Source organism: Watersipora subatra, chromosome 11 (assembly GCF_963576615.1).
Source record: "Watersipora subatra chromosome 11, tzWatSuba1.1, whole genome shotgun sequence".
In the NCBI taxonomy this organism is placed as follows: domain Eukaryota; kingdom Metazoa; phylum Bryozoa; class Gymnolaemata; order Cheilostomatida; family Watersiporidae; genus Watersipora; species Watersipora subatra.
The window spans coordinates 28,143,255-28,159,427 of NC_088718.1; the positions used below are offsets into that span (position 1 = coordinate 28,143,255).

General features: G+C 37.2%; 1 protein-coding gene across 1 annotated transcript in view; it reads left to right on the forward strand.

Annotated features, from left to right (window-relative positions):
- LOC137408531 (histone-lysine N-methyltransferase MECOM-like) overlaps window positions 1-12,057 on the forward strand; it is a 42,193-nt gene extending 30,136 nt beyond the window's left edge. Inside the window, exons 4-14 of the mRNA XM_068095089.1 lie at window positions 2,376-2,595; window positions 3,382-3,574; window positions 4,181-4,268; window positions 5,326-5,541; window positions 5,645-5,781; window positions 6,466-6,719; window positions 7,570-7,782; window positions 8,005-8,331; window positions 9,606-9,742; window positions 9,939-10,193; window positions 11,148-12,057. Coding sequence (XP_067951190.1) covers window positions 2,376-2,595; window positions 3,382-3,574; window positions 4,181-4,268; window positions 5,326-5,541; window positions 5,645-5,781; window positions 6,466-6,719; window positions 7,570-7,782; window positions 8,005-8,331; window positions 9,606-9,742; window positions 9,939-10,193; window positions 11,148-11,510 — 2,403 coding nt within the window. The 3' untranslated portion in view covers window positions 11,511-12,057. The remainder of the gene's footprint in view (window positions 1-2,375; window positions 2,596-3,381; window positions 3,575-4,180; window positions 4,269-5,325; window positions 5,542-5,644; window positions 5,782-6,465; window positions 6,720-7,569; window positions 7,783-8,004; window positions 8,332-9,605; window positions 9,743-9,938; window positions 10,194-11,147) is intronic.
- Window positions 12,058-16,173: the final 4,116 nt, after the last annotated feature.

The window sequence follows — 16,173 nt, forward strand, 5'->3', positions numbered from 1 at the left end:
TATGACGTCTATAGTCGCACTGCAGCTAAGAGATCGACAGATTAGAGGCACGTAACGATGTAACTTCAACACAGTACTCGATATCATTAGCAAAGGAGATCAGCAGTCGCACAACTAGTGACGCCATTGTAAAATAGTGACATACTTTTCTTTTGAGCATTTTATTCGCGATCGAGTTTTTATGATTTTAATCTTAAAACATCTTGGCAGTCAGATCACCTCAGGATCACTCAGGATCAAGGGACCTTTTTGTATGTATACAAGATTAGATTTAAAAGCATTAAACAACAACTTCATTATCTCATACCAGGTATTGTGAGTTTATTCCTGTGTAGCTTTAGGAGGGAGAATTCACCACATACTTTGGTAATTGCTCTATGTTGAGCATATGGCACTGGTTTTTGAGACAAAGCCTGCAGCGACCAATGCGAACCAAGGATGATGTAGAGAATTCAATATAATTGCTTCTTATTTAAAAGCTGTGTGTAAATCAGTGTTTGACTCATTAAGGGATAAGCAAGCATCGATATGACTCACTTAAAATGAGTCACCAGGCATGAGACGTAATTCTTTCTAGTTCCAATGGTTGCCAGCTATAAGGGGGTAACAGAAATGGTATCCAACCTTAAATTGCTTTCTGCAAGTGATAGGGTCTCCAGTCATTAAGGTTCCCTTGCCGCTAGACTCAGACATGACCAGCCAAGATCACAGAACCATTGTTTGTACAACAATGGCTTTTAAAAGCACACACAGCCTCTGCTAAGCAGATGTCATACTTGATTTTCGAAAAATTGCTCACATTATTTCACGTGTTAAGATCTATGGGTTAAGGATTAAGAGTTATGGGTTAAGAGCTATGGGTTATGGGTTAAGAGTTATGGGCTACGGTTTCCACGACTTATGCTCAAAAATGCACTTTAGTTTGATGAAGTTCAAAATGATAGAAAAAAGTTTTTAAGGTATCGCATAAATACGTACTAGCAGGCTTTTATTCATAAATGTTTGACAACTCCAAATCGTATTAAGTAAAACAACCTAGGTTGATATTTCAATTTTATTTGGGTCTTAAATCATTTTAAAATGAATAGTAGGTCAAGAGTGATTATCTCTATTCCTAGGCTATCATTACTTCATATTTACCTGCACTTGTAATAGTCTGATAGGAGAACGCCTGACATTATAGCAATCTACTGACTGTCAACTTGTATTTTGTTTCCTTGGCTTGCCTTTGGTGACTCAGGCTAGACTATCGCCTAATTTCCCAGTCGTCTGTAATGCTGATAATTTAGCCATGGGATGCATTCCTAGTCCAGGCATCAGAAAACTATAGATGTTTATAAATCAGCTAAAATTATGTGATTATGCTTTTTGCTTGTATAATTTTTTTAACTTTTTTTTAAAATGTAATAAAACCTTTGAAATTTTTCTGGCGTTTAAAGCGTAACAATTGAATATTTGTATTTATCCTTCCACACATATGACAAACATTGTTTTCTATTCTATGACACCAACATATTACATGTTCCATCATATGTTTCAGTGTATAAACTTTCTGTTATTACAACCTTAAATTCACTGTCCCGACTTCTCCACAATACTATTAGATTACCAACTTTTGAAGCTTGTTTGTTCAACTCACTCAATAATTCCTGATGAGCGTCTGTTTATTATTTCTTTTCTTTTCTTTTGGCATGTAATAAAACATCATGTTGGTAAGGATTACTACTGCCAATAAAATGTTATACATATAGACATACTAGCTGTGCTACCCGGCGTTGCTCGGGTAATAAAAAAGTCTTTGGACAGAAAATTGATTTGTATTTAATATATAACAACATTTCCCATTCTAACTTTCAAACTACATATTATGAGAGAAGTGTTTTGTGTAGTTGAAATAAATTACAAGAGAAAATAAAAACAACTCCAAAGGTTTCAAAACTTTGTCAAACAACTGTAACTTTCTAGCTATGAGCCTGGCACAATGCCAATGAAAAATTCCAGTAAGCTAGTTAATAAGCGCTAGGCTTCTAAAGACCGTACGCCGTGACGTTGCGTCAGCATTGTCCAGCTACGCTATTCTAGTAATAGCTGGAGAGACACAAATACTTTCACATTTATATATATAGATAGAAAAAGATGTACTTATTAGATGAGGGTTCTAAAAGATTATGATATTTAGAACCGGCAAACAAATAAAACAATGGCTAATAAAAACTGTTACTAATTGATGACATTTTGATCTAATATTTACGAATAGTTTTTGTGGGTGAATTATTCCGAACAACAATGCAATCATTTGTTTACAATCAATTTCACCAACCAAAAGCGTTTGTTATTGTTTTCTCTCTTTCCAAATATTACCATATTACTTTTAGATTGTAAACAGTCGAGGAGAAGTAAAAGGTTGGGTAGATGCATCAGAGCCCGGCTCCGGTAACTGGCTCAAGTATGTGAGAAGTTGCAGTACTCTGCCACAGCGTAACGTCATGGCTGTCCAGTGTAATGACGAGATATTCTACAAAGCGACGGTTAATATCGACATCGGCTGCGAGCTCCTCCTCTTCAATGATGATGCGGTGGTTCCAGAAAGCCAAGGTAAGCTTTAATTTATCACAACCTTCTAGATACTGTTATCATTAGCGCTCACAAGTCTTAGCAGATTCCTGGCCTAGTCAACAATTCACTGGTATTTGGTATGTTAACTGCAAGCAAAATATATCAGCTTGTAGAAAAAATTCTCAGCTGTTTAATACATATTTATTTAGGACTCTACGTCAAGTTGGAGGTAAGTTATCGAAGCTTTTATGTGGCCATGTATAGGGTTCAAATTATGCTACTAACTTGCTTAATATTTTGGGTGCTTCAGGGCCGTGTGCACTCGGTCATCAAGAAAGGGTTAATACTTAATAACATATGACTGTTTCCATTGCAAAAGTTAGGAGTTGTGGATCAGTGCATCTTATCTGACCATATTCTAGCTTTGGCAGACTCACTAGTTTCTGTCAACTAAATATACAGGTTTTTGATATTGATAACAAGCAAGGTAGTTCATGATCGATTAAAAACAGCCCTATAAACTGAAAAGCATCATGGCTCCCGCCACTCTTCTTGTTCCTCATGTACCGACCGGTTTATGATGCAGCAATTTGGGAATGAGCTACTCTCACATGCTTTATAAGTGTTTCAGACAAACTCCATTTGGGATAGCCTCAGTGGTTTGCACCACTTCTGCTCATTTTTAAGGGAACCATGTAACAATAGCATAAATTCGTATTGCAGAAAACTGAACCCTAGAAAAAAATCACATTATCATGTCAGGAAATTACCAAATATTTAGAAAAACTTCTTAGCATAATAAAAGCGGCTCAACACAAAGGTGAGATTTCAGAGCAGGTTTTGACAATATAGTTACTGCTTTTGCAGAAGGAGATGAGACGGAATGTCAATTCTGTGGACAAGAGTTGTCCTCCTCTTCTTCCCTTAAGCATCACCAGATGTTTTCATGTATGAAGGCCGCCGCTCACTACGCTAGAACAGCAGAAGGCAACTCTAACAGTAAACACTCTAAACTGAGGTAATAATTTGATATTGTTTCCGAAACATTACTAGGTGATACGGTGGTCTGCAGTGCCTCACAGTACAACACCAAATGCTACAGGACCTCTATGCCATTGGTCAACGGTGCCATAGATCAGTCATATCATTGGTGTATGTAAAACTTTGTGGGTCACAATAACACCTTTAAAGGACTAATACATTTTGTTTTAGATTATTCTCTAATTTAAAAACATGAGAATAAGAACTTGTTTTATAATTATATTAAATATTATTTAAAATTTGTCATTATTTTATGTTTTAAAATGCTTCATAAGGCAGCATACTAAAAGATATTGATAAGGCAGTGTCTAAATGGTGAAGAGTTGTTTTTGTAGAAAAACTGAGCGCAAGACAGCGTGGCACAAAAGCACATCACATGACATAGCTAAAGTCTAGATTAAGGAGGTCTAATATAGAATCAAAAGATCCTTTCTAGATAACTATCTCCTGTCTGCTTGTGTAACCTGCTGTTGCGTATTTTCTAGTTCATGCATGCTTTGATAATAAATTGCATAAATTGTCAAATGCTTTGACATGTTTTGTAAACCTTTTGATCAACTTAACTTTATTTCAACTCTGGCAGCTCTTCCGAGGATGGTGACTCTGAGAGCAACGACAGCTATGAGAATAAATTGGCCATGATGAACTGGGTTACAGACAACTCTGTGCCGGTAAGTCTAAACATTTTCTCCTCATAAACTGATCATCAATAACTTTGCATGATCAGCAGAATTATGTAACAACCACTCTATTACAGTGTACTTCAAATCTATAACAATAAAATCTATATCTATAACAATGCAAACTAAGTCTATAACAACCAAATCTATATCTACAACAATGCAAACTAAGTTTATAACAACCAAATCTATATCTATAACAATGCAAACTAAGTCTATAACAACAAAATGTAGATCTACAACAATGCAATTTTTATCTATAACAATAAAACCTGTATCTGTAATAATGAGTCACTGTGTTTGCAACTGATCTGTTTGTCTCCTGAAACACATTCTTAAAAATATTCCTTGGCACAATATTTCAAGTTAGTAAAACGATTTTAAAAACAGGAAGAGGTGCTGTCACCTCTAACAAGTGGCAGGGTAATGAACCGATGCTGCCGATGCTCACACCCTGACAGCTGTGGCATTATTGAGCGTCGACTTGCTAAGTAACATACAATTTAAATGCTGTAAATAGTATCGTGAGAAGACCGGCAGCTTTAGTGGATAATTAGTTGGCAGATGAGAATAGTTTTCTTTTATTGTTTGCTAAAAGATAAAAATAAAAGGAAAACAATATAAATAACTTTATTATATATTCACATTGTTGACAAATTTGGTAATTGTGACAATATAAAAGTTTATATAATATACTCTAACATAATATACTTAAAATAAGCTTAGTGTTTTAGAAGGTAATACAATGCAACTGAATATTTAGTATAATGCAGACTAATATGATGTTTTGTAATATATTATGTATTGTAATATATACTTCAAATGTTATATTGCATTATAATATATTATAGATCATATAATATACTAGATATTATATAGTATACATGGTAATATAGTATAACCTACTACATTATATTAAAATTAGATCATATAACACAATGTAGCATAATATGATATGCTATAATATGATGATATCATATTATTTGATGTGATACTATACAAAACAATACAACAGAGGATTATATAAAATAATGATGTCTTTTGACAGATGATGCGAACTGGAGAGAATGGTGAGAAAGTTTTTAGTTGTGAGAACTGTGACAGAGTCTTCGCCGATCCTTCTAATCTCCAAAGACACATCAGAACAGCACACGTAGGTGCCAGATGTCACGCTTGCCCAGAATGTGGCAAAACATTTGCTACTAGCTCTGGACTGAAACAGCACCAACATATACACAGCAGTGTGAAACCCTTTCAGTGCGAAGTACGTATCAGAGTTGTACGAGTCGGAAATCACATGAGTTTTTTGATGAACTCTTTTTCTGCTAGTTTGTCTAGGAAATAAGGTTACGCAATTGTCTTGACAGGTCTGCATGAAAGCCTATACACAGTTTTCTAACCTGTGCCGTCACAAAAGAATGCATGCTGACTGTCGGCAACAGATTAAGTGTAAGGACTGCGGCCAGGCGTTCTCCACTGTGACTTCTCTTAGCAAGCACCAAAGGTAAGGTTGACCTGGTACACCATACGCTTGTAGCAGCAAATCAAATTTCTTACAATGACTAATGAGTCATGCATGCTTGGGTACAGCATTTTTGAGGAGCACCACCTCATGTCTCTATATATAGAGATGGTGTGTCTGTTGGTGTCTGCCACTCCGAGTACTTCTGCGTGATAGTGTGCTAAGAGAAGAGACTTATTAGAGCTGTCTATCTGGTCACTCCTATCTTGTCTACATCAATGGCGTCTATCCTTACATCATCTTTGACGCCCCCAAAGCATATATTTGGCTTGATAGTCTGTTGGAGCTGCCAAAATTAAATTGTTGACGTCACCGTTTTAGCTAAGGTTAGATTTCTGTAGCTGCCTTCATCGAATTTAAAGTTTTTTTTACAGATTGTATTATACTGAATGCTAGTGCGCTTTCATTGACCACTTAGAGATGACTCACCCCATTTACTCTAACATGGTCTTTGCGCTGTTGGCTACCTCCTAACTCCCAAAGACAATTTGCATGCAATACCCTTGTTTTACTTGGGCTATAAACTTCTCTTAGTTCTTAAAGTTCTGATACTTGATTCATATTATCATTATTTGCATTATTGTTTTGTTATTATTATTATCTGTCATTAAACTAGGTAAATAGAAATGGCTCTTTAATGTAATGACATTACATTTTACTTTTTAGGTTTTGCGATGAAAGCAACCGTTCTGGTGGCCGGCCCTCTTTCTCTTCCCACACTTTCCCTTCAGGAATTAAGCCAACAGTAAACCATACGCCTAGCATCACCTCTTCTGGCTCACCCTCTCCCAATGATAGCACGCCAAGAGAGAGTCCACAGATCTCTCCGATTTCAAGCGCCGCATATTTTTCTGGTCTATATGGAAGGGCACCAGCTCCAAGCTTTCCTCTCTACCCTCCAGCAGCTCAAGGACTACCAGGTAAACTAAGATACACTTAAAAATAATCTATATAAATAAATCACAAAGTTTAACATAGTCTGTCATTGTACAGTGTCTGTCTGTCTGTCCAGCTATAGCTGGTTAAAATCTAGCAATGAAAAATTTGTGTCGCAGAATAATCGATCTCAGAACCTCCCGTTCACAAGTTGACAAGCTAACCCATTTAGCTACATGGGATGTGATGGATTCATTGAGCAATATGACTCATTATCTGGGTTAAAATATGCATAGCGGCGCTGCGGTACACACAACGTCACTAAAGTTTGCTCTCACAGTTTTTACTATTAAATTTGGCAATACGGATACCAGCTTACTCATATTAGTCAATGGCAACTACCTTACCTGCCATTGTTTATAAACTGTTTTAATACCCGTGCAATGCTGGGAATTTGGCTAGTAATAGCATATAGTCGGCTTCTTGATGAATGAACAAAGGTTGCTAAGATATAACAAAATTTGTATAGAATAACATGAGTTTTATAATAAAAATTTGAGTTTTGTGGAAAGCGAGGTTGGCCGACCTTAAAGACTTTAAAAAAAAGTCTAATAAAGCTTAATCTAAGCTTTATTATGATTTAAGGTAAAGAAATAGAACTCCTACATTTTTATGTTTCCTTTTTATCTCAGGAACTTTTGATTGCTTGGCATAATCATGCATTCATTCATAGTTGGAGTTGCTTACTCTTGCTTAACATTTTTACATTTCTGACTAGCTTTAGCGTTAATAGCCAATTAAAACAGGCTCCTTGCCTCTCACAAGTGTAACTGGTTATGCTATAACTATCTCTAAAAATCTTGCAAATGTGTCAGTGCAATATAAATGTTGCAGGTGCTTTTCCTTTCGTTGGACCGGCACACGGCACCCAACTCTTACAAAGCCTAATAGCTAACTATATGCAAACTTCCATACAGCAGCAAAAATCATCTATTCTTCCTACAATTCCCTTGCCCACTGTTCCCCTTCCTAAAAGGTCTGAGCAGGCCAAAACTGAACTGGAGACAAAAGAAAAAAAGAGATCAAGCCCTTCGGCATCACAGTGTGGTAGGTGATACAATACTAGTAAATTCAAAAACTCAGTTGGAGTTGCTTCCTCATAATCAGTTTGTTACACCAGCGTCATTAATCTCAAATCTTGCAAATGTAAATGACTCCGCTATGAATATTTCTCAGGAGCAGTTTAACATAGTTTTAGTAAAAAGTTATGAGAGTAGTTTTAGAAGATTTATAAGTTTCGATTTTGTAAAAAGCTGACTTCTCTTGCAGAAAGCCCACCTGAGAAGTTGAGCAAAAAAGAGCACACCATTGTCAAACCGGAAGCAATACGAGCACCGACACTTGGCTTGAAGCAAAGTGCCTCACAGCCTAACCTAGCCAACATCAACAAACATCAAGTAACGAGTCCTCTTGGCACCTCAAAGCACTCGATTCCTAAGGCTATGAGAGCTCATTCGGTTACTGACCCGTTAGATAGCATCAGCACCAATGCTTCCACAGCCAAACGTAAGGGAGGTAGAGACCACCTGCCCCTTGATCTGAGCAACAAATGCAGATCTGATGGGGAATCACCAGACATGTTGAAAAGGGTGGGAGGTAGGAGTTTGAGCCTAGAACTTCATGTATTTGAGACGAGTATTTTTAAAGGTCATAACATGACGTGCTGGCGATAGACTCTGTCCGTGTTCCACTTTGAATGCAACAAAGGTTAAAGAAGAGGACATTTTTTAAGTAGAAAATGCAAGATCAAGAATGCTTCGCTAGTGACTGTGTATTTTATTAATCTATTGAAACCTCATCAATAAATTTGTGCTTGTGCAACAACTTAGCTGTATTAAAACACCTACTACTATTACTACTACTATTACTACTACAATTATTACTACCATTACTATTGCTACTACTACTATTACTACTACTATTACTACTACTACTACCACTACTATTACTACTACTATTACTACTACTATTACTACTACCACTACTATTACTACTACTATTACTGCTACTATTACCCCTACTATTATTACTACTATTACTACTACTACTACTTCTACTATTACTACTATTATTACTGCTACTACTACTATTCCAACCACTACTACTCCTACTATTACTACTACTCCTACTATTACTACTACTATCACTGCTACTACTAGTATTACTGCTACTACTAATATTACTACTATTACTACTACTACTACTTCTACTATTACTACTACTATTACTGCTACTACTCCTACTATTACAACCACTGCTACTACTAGTATTACTACTACTACTATTACTACTACTATTTCTACTGCTCCTGCTACTACTCGTATTACTACTACTACTATTGCTACTACTATTACTACTACTACTGCTACTATTACTACTACTAGTATTACTGCTACAACTATTACTACTACTATTACTACTACTATTAGTACTACTAGTACTACTGCTGCTACTACTAGTGCAACTGCTATTAGTGCTAGTACTATTACTACTATCTAAACAACTGTGGAAACTACGTTTTCGAATAACAATAATAACATTACTAGAAACAGGCCTGAATTTAACTCCTTTTCAAAAGAGAATCTTCCTAGGTCAGTTTTAACCACTACATGTAACTATCCTACAGACATTGCTTGTATGATTAGGAGGAGTGCTGATAAAACCTTTCCATTTTGGGAAAACACTTGGGCTTAAACTTAATTGTGATGCGGAGTATTTAAGAGGGGGACTTCTAAGATAGCTCTGCACCCTTGTTTAACATACATGTAGAATGTGCAGGACACATGTTTGCATGCATTGTGGTCACTGTGGGCAGCATATGATAGCAGTTGCTCTTTGCGTTGCAATATATTTAATGTTTTGCTGGTCAGGTGAGCAGAAGAGGCTATTGGGAGCTGATCTAAAGCCATTTCATCATGCATTTCCGTTCCCTGATGACCCTACGATGATGAGTGCCATGATGTTGAACCCGGCCTTGAGGGAGCGCATGCTACAAGATGCTGCAAAGGTAGCACAATCCAGCTATTTTGGTGTAAATAAATCTTTACTATAATAAGACCAGCGTCCGTCCATTCGTCAGAAACCACATTTAAAGCATTAGAAAAAAACTTCTTTGCATGGGTATTGAACTCACTTGTTTGACTCCGATAGGAAATATTCATCTCTCTTGATTGCAGGTTGTTCAAATTCTATCATCGTTGTAGGTTATGTCAACTCTCCTTCCAACGGGTCTGCCATTTCCAGGTGTCTTTCCTAACTTCATGCATCCACTACCAACAAACCCGGTGGCCGACCTTCACCACAAAATTGTGCAGCCAAATCCACCCACTCCGACGACCTCTTCACCAATGCTGCCGACAAGCAGCAAAGCAGAGCAACAGTTCTCTTTCGGCAGTCCCTCTGTCGCAGGCCACCAGAACAAACGCACTGAGAAATACGGTTGCAAATACTGTGGCAAGGTAACTTTCCTTACCCTCTTTAACTTCTATTGACCTATTTTTCTTTTATTTATTTTTTTGTTCTTCGTACACCATTTTATCAATTCCAAGTTGGCAGCTCATTCCACAAATATTTATGATATAAGTTGTGGTAAAAGTCATACTAACCACCGTCTTGCAGTAATTGTTATTGTTAGAAAATGAACCATAGATGTTCGTACAGTTGCGTGATGTTATGTGAGCTGAAATACAACTACCTCAGAAGTGATTTTGTTTAAAAATCTACTTTGTATGTTGAAACACATACTATTGTAGAGTTACCATGAAGTCTATAACTCAGAAGCATTTGATTACTTTTTCATAAATACTACTTTGAATTACAGCAGCAATTCAAGAGATGCTTTATATGAAGTATAAAGCAGAAAAAAAGTCAATAATTTTATTTTTATCGTATTTATATATTATTGTATTGTATTTTATTGTATTTATATATTTATTTTTATTGCATTATTATTTTTATTGCAACTTTGAACTTTGTCTTAGCAACATGTGAAGATAGTTTAGACCCGAGGGTGCTTCAGCTCAAAGAATGTGATTAAGATTGGCAGGCTCACTTAAACTAGATGGAGTTTAAAATAAATTATATTTTTTTCATCATCGTTACAGTTGTCACATTATTTTTTAGTTCTCACAAGCTCTTTGCACTTTTTTTTTAATGAAATTGTAATTTTTTGAAAAACTTATAATTTCGAATGCTGAAAATTACTAGAAAGAGTGTATAATTGGTAGGATGTTAAAAATCTTTGGAGTGTCATGACAATCGTATATGCTTGACTGCACCATTAAAACAGTTTGATGGTTAAAGAGTGTTTAATGTTGCAAGCAGATCAGCTGAAATAAAACTTAGCTGCTTTAGAAAACAAATCTGCTGCGTAAAAATTTACTCGGCTATTAATAGCTCAATGCATATTTCAGGTATTCCCAAGGTCAGCAAATCTTACGAGGCACCTTCGCACTCACACCGGAGAGCAACCGTACAAATGCAAGTACTGCGAAAGATCTTTCTCCATCTCTAGTAACTTGCAGAGACACGTTCGCAACATCCACAACAAAGAGAAACCCTTCAAGTGCCACATCTGCGAACGCTGCTTCGGTCAGCAGACCAACCTTGACCGGCATCTTATGAAGCATGAACTTAATGGCAGCGGTGCCGGCATGGAGGAGGATGTTACTGATTCAATACCGTATAGAGAGATGCATACAGGAAGTTGCAGCAGTGATGGTGGGGAGGGTACATTTTCACCCTCACCACCAGCAGTTGCAACTCCCACAGACTAACTTTAGCTTACATTTGCTCAGAAAGTAAAAATCCATGTCTTTAAAAACATACTGCCACACACAAGAAGTGACACGCTAGCAAGTATGTTTTCCGTCCCCTATTAGCATTTTAACTCTCTTGTTAATTGGACCTATTTCCAAACACCTTTGCAAACAATTTAATTATACATTGTGGCATTAAAATGTAATATATTAGCTTATTTTTATTTATTTTATTTATATTTTTAAGACAATATTTAATTGTAACTTTTGAAGACAGATCTCAAAACTAATTCCCTCCCTTATTTAACATATAATTGCGTGCTAGACGTATTTTTCATATAGATAATATTAATAATTTGTCTTTCTGTCTTTGAAATGGACACGATATCAATTATCACTGTTAATATTATATATATTTTTGTGAAACTCAACTGCTAAAAAGCAGGGCAGCATGTTTTATATAAGCGTAAAGTTATTGTGGTTGACTTTAGTATTGACAACTGTTTTATTCGTTACCAAAACGTTTTTTATTCTTGAAAATGTGACCAAAAACGCTCATATTACAGCTAGCATACCAAAATTATATAAATAAATTGTGTGAGGATGAAAAGTGATGAAGTCTGAGTGTTTGTTTATGTTGTAGACCCAATTACTGTTATTACATAAACAGAAATGAAAATGATCCTCGAGGCAGCATGTTTAACATCACCTTGAACCTTGACTACTAAGATTTGGATGTAGCAATGGCATCTGTTCAAAAAACTCTCTTTGTTTAGAGACAAGGAACTGCTGCAATACACTTAATACAATCTAGGTCAAAGTTAGACAATAGACAAAGTTACCTACAACTATTCACAAATATGGGTGATGAATTGGATGAACTCACTTGGGTTCAATTATTGGAAAAAGGGTTTTGCTAACCAAACCGCCTATTATACCTTATAGCGTTTTTTTATATATATCTATTTTATTTATTATTACTTCGGCATACGCTAATCATCAGTTGACTTATTGAAAGCCTTGAACATTTAAAACCTAGCAATATTAAAAAAACTCCAAAGTTGTCTACACAATCAGGCGAGATCTGCAGCAACCCACTCTGTTACTTTTCCCTCTCTTTCCATTTCTCTCCTTCCCTCTCTCTCCTTCTCTCGCTCTCTCCCTCCCTCTCTCTTTCCCTCTTTCTCTTTTTCCCTCTCCCTCCCTCCCTCCCTCTATCTCTCTTTATCATCCTCTCTCCTTATTTCCCTTTCTCTCTCTCTCTCCTCAGCACAAGCACTTTTACACTCTCACCACCAAACTTCACCCTTGTAAGTAAAAACAAAACAGTTTAAGATGGCTATCATAGCAATGGGCCTATTTCTACATAGCAAACAAACACGGGGAGTTATCTATAGATCGCGTCAGCCTTCATACCAAGCGTCAGAAGCACGGAATAAGTTGTCTGCTGCAGCCGGGAATCGCAAACACTAATCTACTCGCATTTAGGACAGTTTTTAAGCAGCACCTCCTGTCGAGGCTGGAGTAGTCTGGACGTTGTTGGGCTGTCTGTTTTCTTTTTCCTTTAAATTGCAGTGATTTTTCAACCATGTGAGCGACACTCTGCTCACTGTCTGCCAACTTGGCTCTGCACCTCCATATGCCAAGCTTTAGCTATTACACGAAGCCTTCATCAATGAATTTCATAGCATTTTTTCGCAAATTACTTCATGGAAAAATAAAACTAAATGGCAAAAATCGATGCTACCAGGCTTCTTTCCCACATTTTTACTTGGTGCAAAGGCTACAGATCTTGTCAAAACCATGATGTCACTGCGAAACATGTCACAGACATGATGCGATGTCAAGACAGTAACTCTACACAAAAAAATCGACAATTTTATGCATATCCCATCTGACAGTAAAGGTAGAAGTATTCTCACTCAACAGCGTTTTATCATATCCAGAACTTAATTTTCAACGAGAATTTTTTGTTGCAAAAGTTTCAGTAAAAGTACGCAAACTGGCACAACATCCACTGCATCTATAAATATACAATATTAGCGGTAGTTCGTTGAACGTCAGTACACAACTCCAAGAGATTGACATTCGTATCTGTTGTACGCCAACTCATTGTTGCATGAACAGTCATGACCTAGTTGGTATACAGTTCATGGCTTCCCGATTAAAGCTCGCACTCCTAAAGGTTGCGAGCTGTTGTTCGTTGCACTACAAGAATCAATTGTGGAGACTGGTTATCAAACTCTCTCGGAAAGTGCTTCCAAGTTCATTTTTCATTTGCAACAACTTGTTTATGTGAATCAGATTTTACTGTCTTTTTTATGACATTAACCATGAAAATGATCTGCGCGTTTCACTCATTCACAGGGAACTATGTTTCGGTCAGATAATAGCAGAGAAGAGGCAGGAAAAAGTCAAAGACCATAAAGTGAGTTGCTGTTTATATGTTGCTGCTGTGTGGAAACATCAGACTCTTCTTAGAATGAGCTTTACATAACATATTGTTTTCGTATACCTGTACATGTATACCGGTACATGTATACCTGTATATGTATACCTGTACATGTACAGGTATACATGTATACCGGTACATGTATACCTGTACATGTATACCTGTACATGTATACCGGTACATGTATACCGGTATACATGTATTCTGATTATGTCTGTTTTTCATATGTTTTGAGCCTTCCTTTGTTCCATTCTAAACAAGGGGTGCGAGATTATCCTTGTCAGCCATAGGGAGTTCAGCAATGAAAACGAAAAGGGAAGTGTGGATCTAGATAAACCACCCATCAAAGGAGTTGTCAATTCAATACACACAGATTTTGCCTTATATTCAGTCAATCGCAGTGATACAAATCCAAATAATATTTATCTACACATAAGCATAAGTTTGCTGGGAGTCCGTTAGCTGAGCAGATGACTTGATAGAGAATTTCACTAAGCAGAAGCATTGATTTTACATTCATCACAAAAAACAAAAGTTCAAAATGAGGGACAATTCACGAAACAGACTTTCTGAAGACTTATGCTACAAAAGATGATCATTGTTAACTGTGCCACTTGCCAAGGAAAAGGATTTGATTGAAAAAATTCCATCAACTAATGGGGAAATGTTTTGATTAGTTCAATCCATTTCACCAGTGCTGAAGACAGAGAACAGATGTTTTATCCCACAGCATATAAAGTTATAAACTGACATAAAACTATTCACAAACGCTACTTACTTCTCAGTCGAAGATACCACATGATATTAGACTGATGGCTTCTTGTTATTATTATTAAACTCTCCCCTTTGTCATTCCAATGACCAGTCTAGAACTATTAAGTGGTCAATGCGCCCTGTAAAGGTTTTGTACAACTCCCTGGCTGGTGACTAAACCCTCCGAGTGTATTATGTGACGACTGTATTGTATGATTCACAGCACAAATTGCTGTGCATTCTAGTTTTAAACACCTACACACCGCCCTTGAATTACAAGTCTTTACTTAAGAGGTGTGCCGAGCTTATAAACGTTCTCCACGATGGTATCTAAAATAATATTTAACATAGTTCCGTCTTAGCGTTGGTTATGTCTTAAGGGATGCAAACAAATGTGAGCTAGTATCCTGAGCGTAGGGGATGAATATGCTTTGTTGTGCTTATGGTAAAGGAAGACAGCATCGGTGCATCACTAAGTTTCAGGAATACACCATTTTAGTCATGCCTGCCAGTTCTCGCTGCATTGCCTGTTCAACCTTCATTAGGATAACAATGCACAAGGCAGACTCTTCTAATGGTAATCTCTCTAAGCATCATGTCCTGAGTGAGCGCAGGCGACTAAACTGGCTCCTCCATCACCTGATGGGAGATGATCATTTGATTACCTTTGATATATTACCTATCTAATAGTAATGCATCAAACAAAGACCAGCATGAGAGAAGTGAAACTAGTTTCTAACAAGGGTAGAGAGTACCGTAAGTCCTCATGCTCAAGCCGCGCGGCTTGTCGTTGGGCACGGCTTCTGGTTCAAGGTCATAGATCGCGGCTTAAGGCCATTCTTTTAAAACTTATGTGGGGCTCAGGGCGGCTTCTCGATGAATGCGGTCCCTGCTCAGCTCCCGCGCTATAACCATAGAATCACATTCGTGATACACTTTTATGTACGGGGGTTTTGGCGACCTCCTCGTTAATTTAAGGTCGTGTTTATAAAATACTTTAGGCTAAAGAAGAATTTATCTCGCTTCAAGTCGAGATGAATTCGTGACACATGAGTGAGAGACAAGTGGTTGGGGGCGTGTTAATACCTGCTGACATCGAAGCAGAAACTATGGACAAAACTGAGTGCAAAACAGTTTTTCTTATTCAAGAGGACGGGGTTATAGCGAAACCCGTCTCAACACTCTCGCTTCCGAACGGGTCAAGGATGACAAAACCTCAGTAGTTAGCCGCGGTCTGGGGGCATATGCGGCTTGTTGGTAAGGGCGGCTCGATACCAGACGGCATGTTGGAGGGTTATTTTTTCCTACGTGAGTCATTTGTTTGTGAGCACAAGCCGCGCGGCTTGAGCATGAGGATTTACGGTAATTTATTTAGAATGTTACAGCTTACACTGCAACTCAAGTTACACCGCATTTTACGAACGGATTAACGTCATCAGTCGAAGACCACCTGTATCAATTTCCCTCTCATTAACA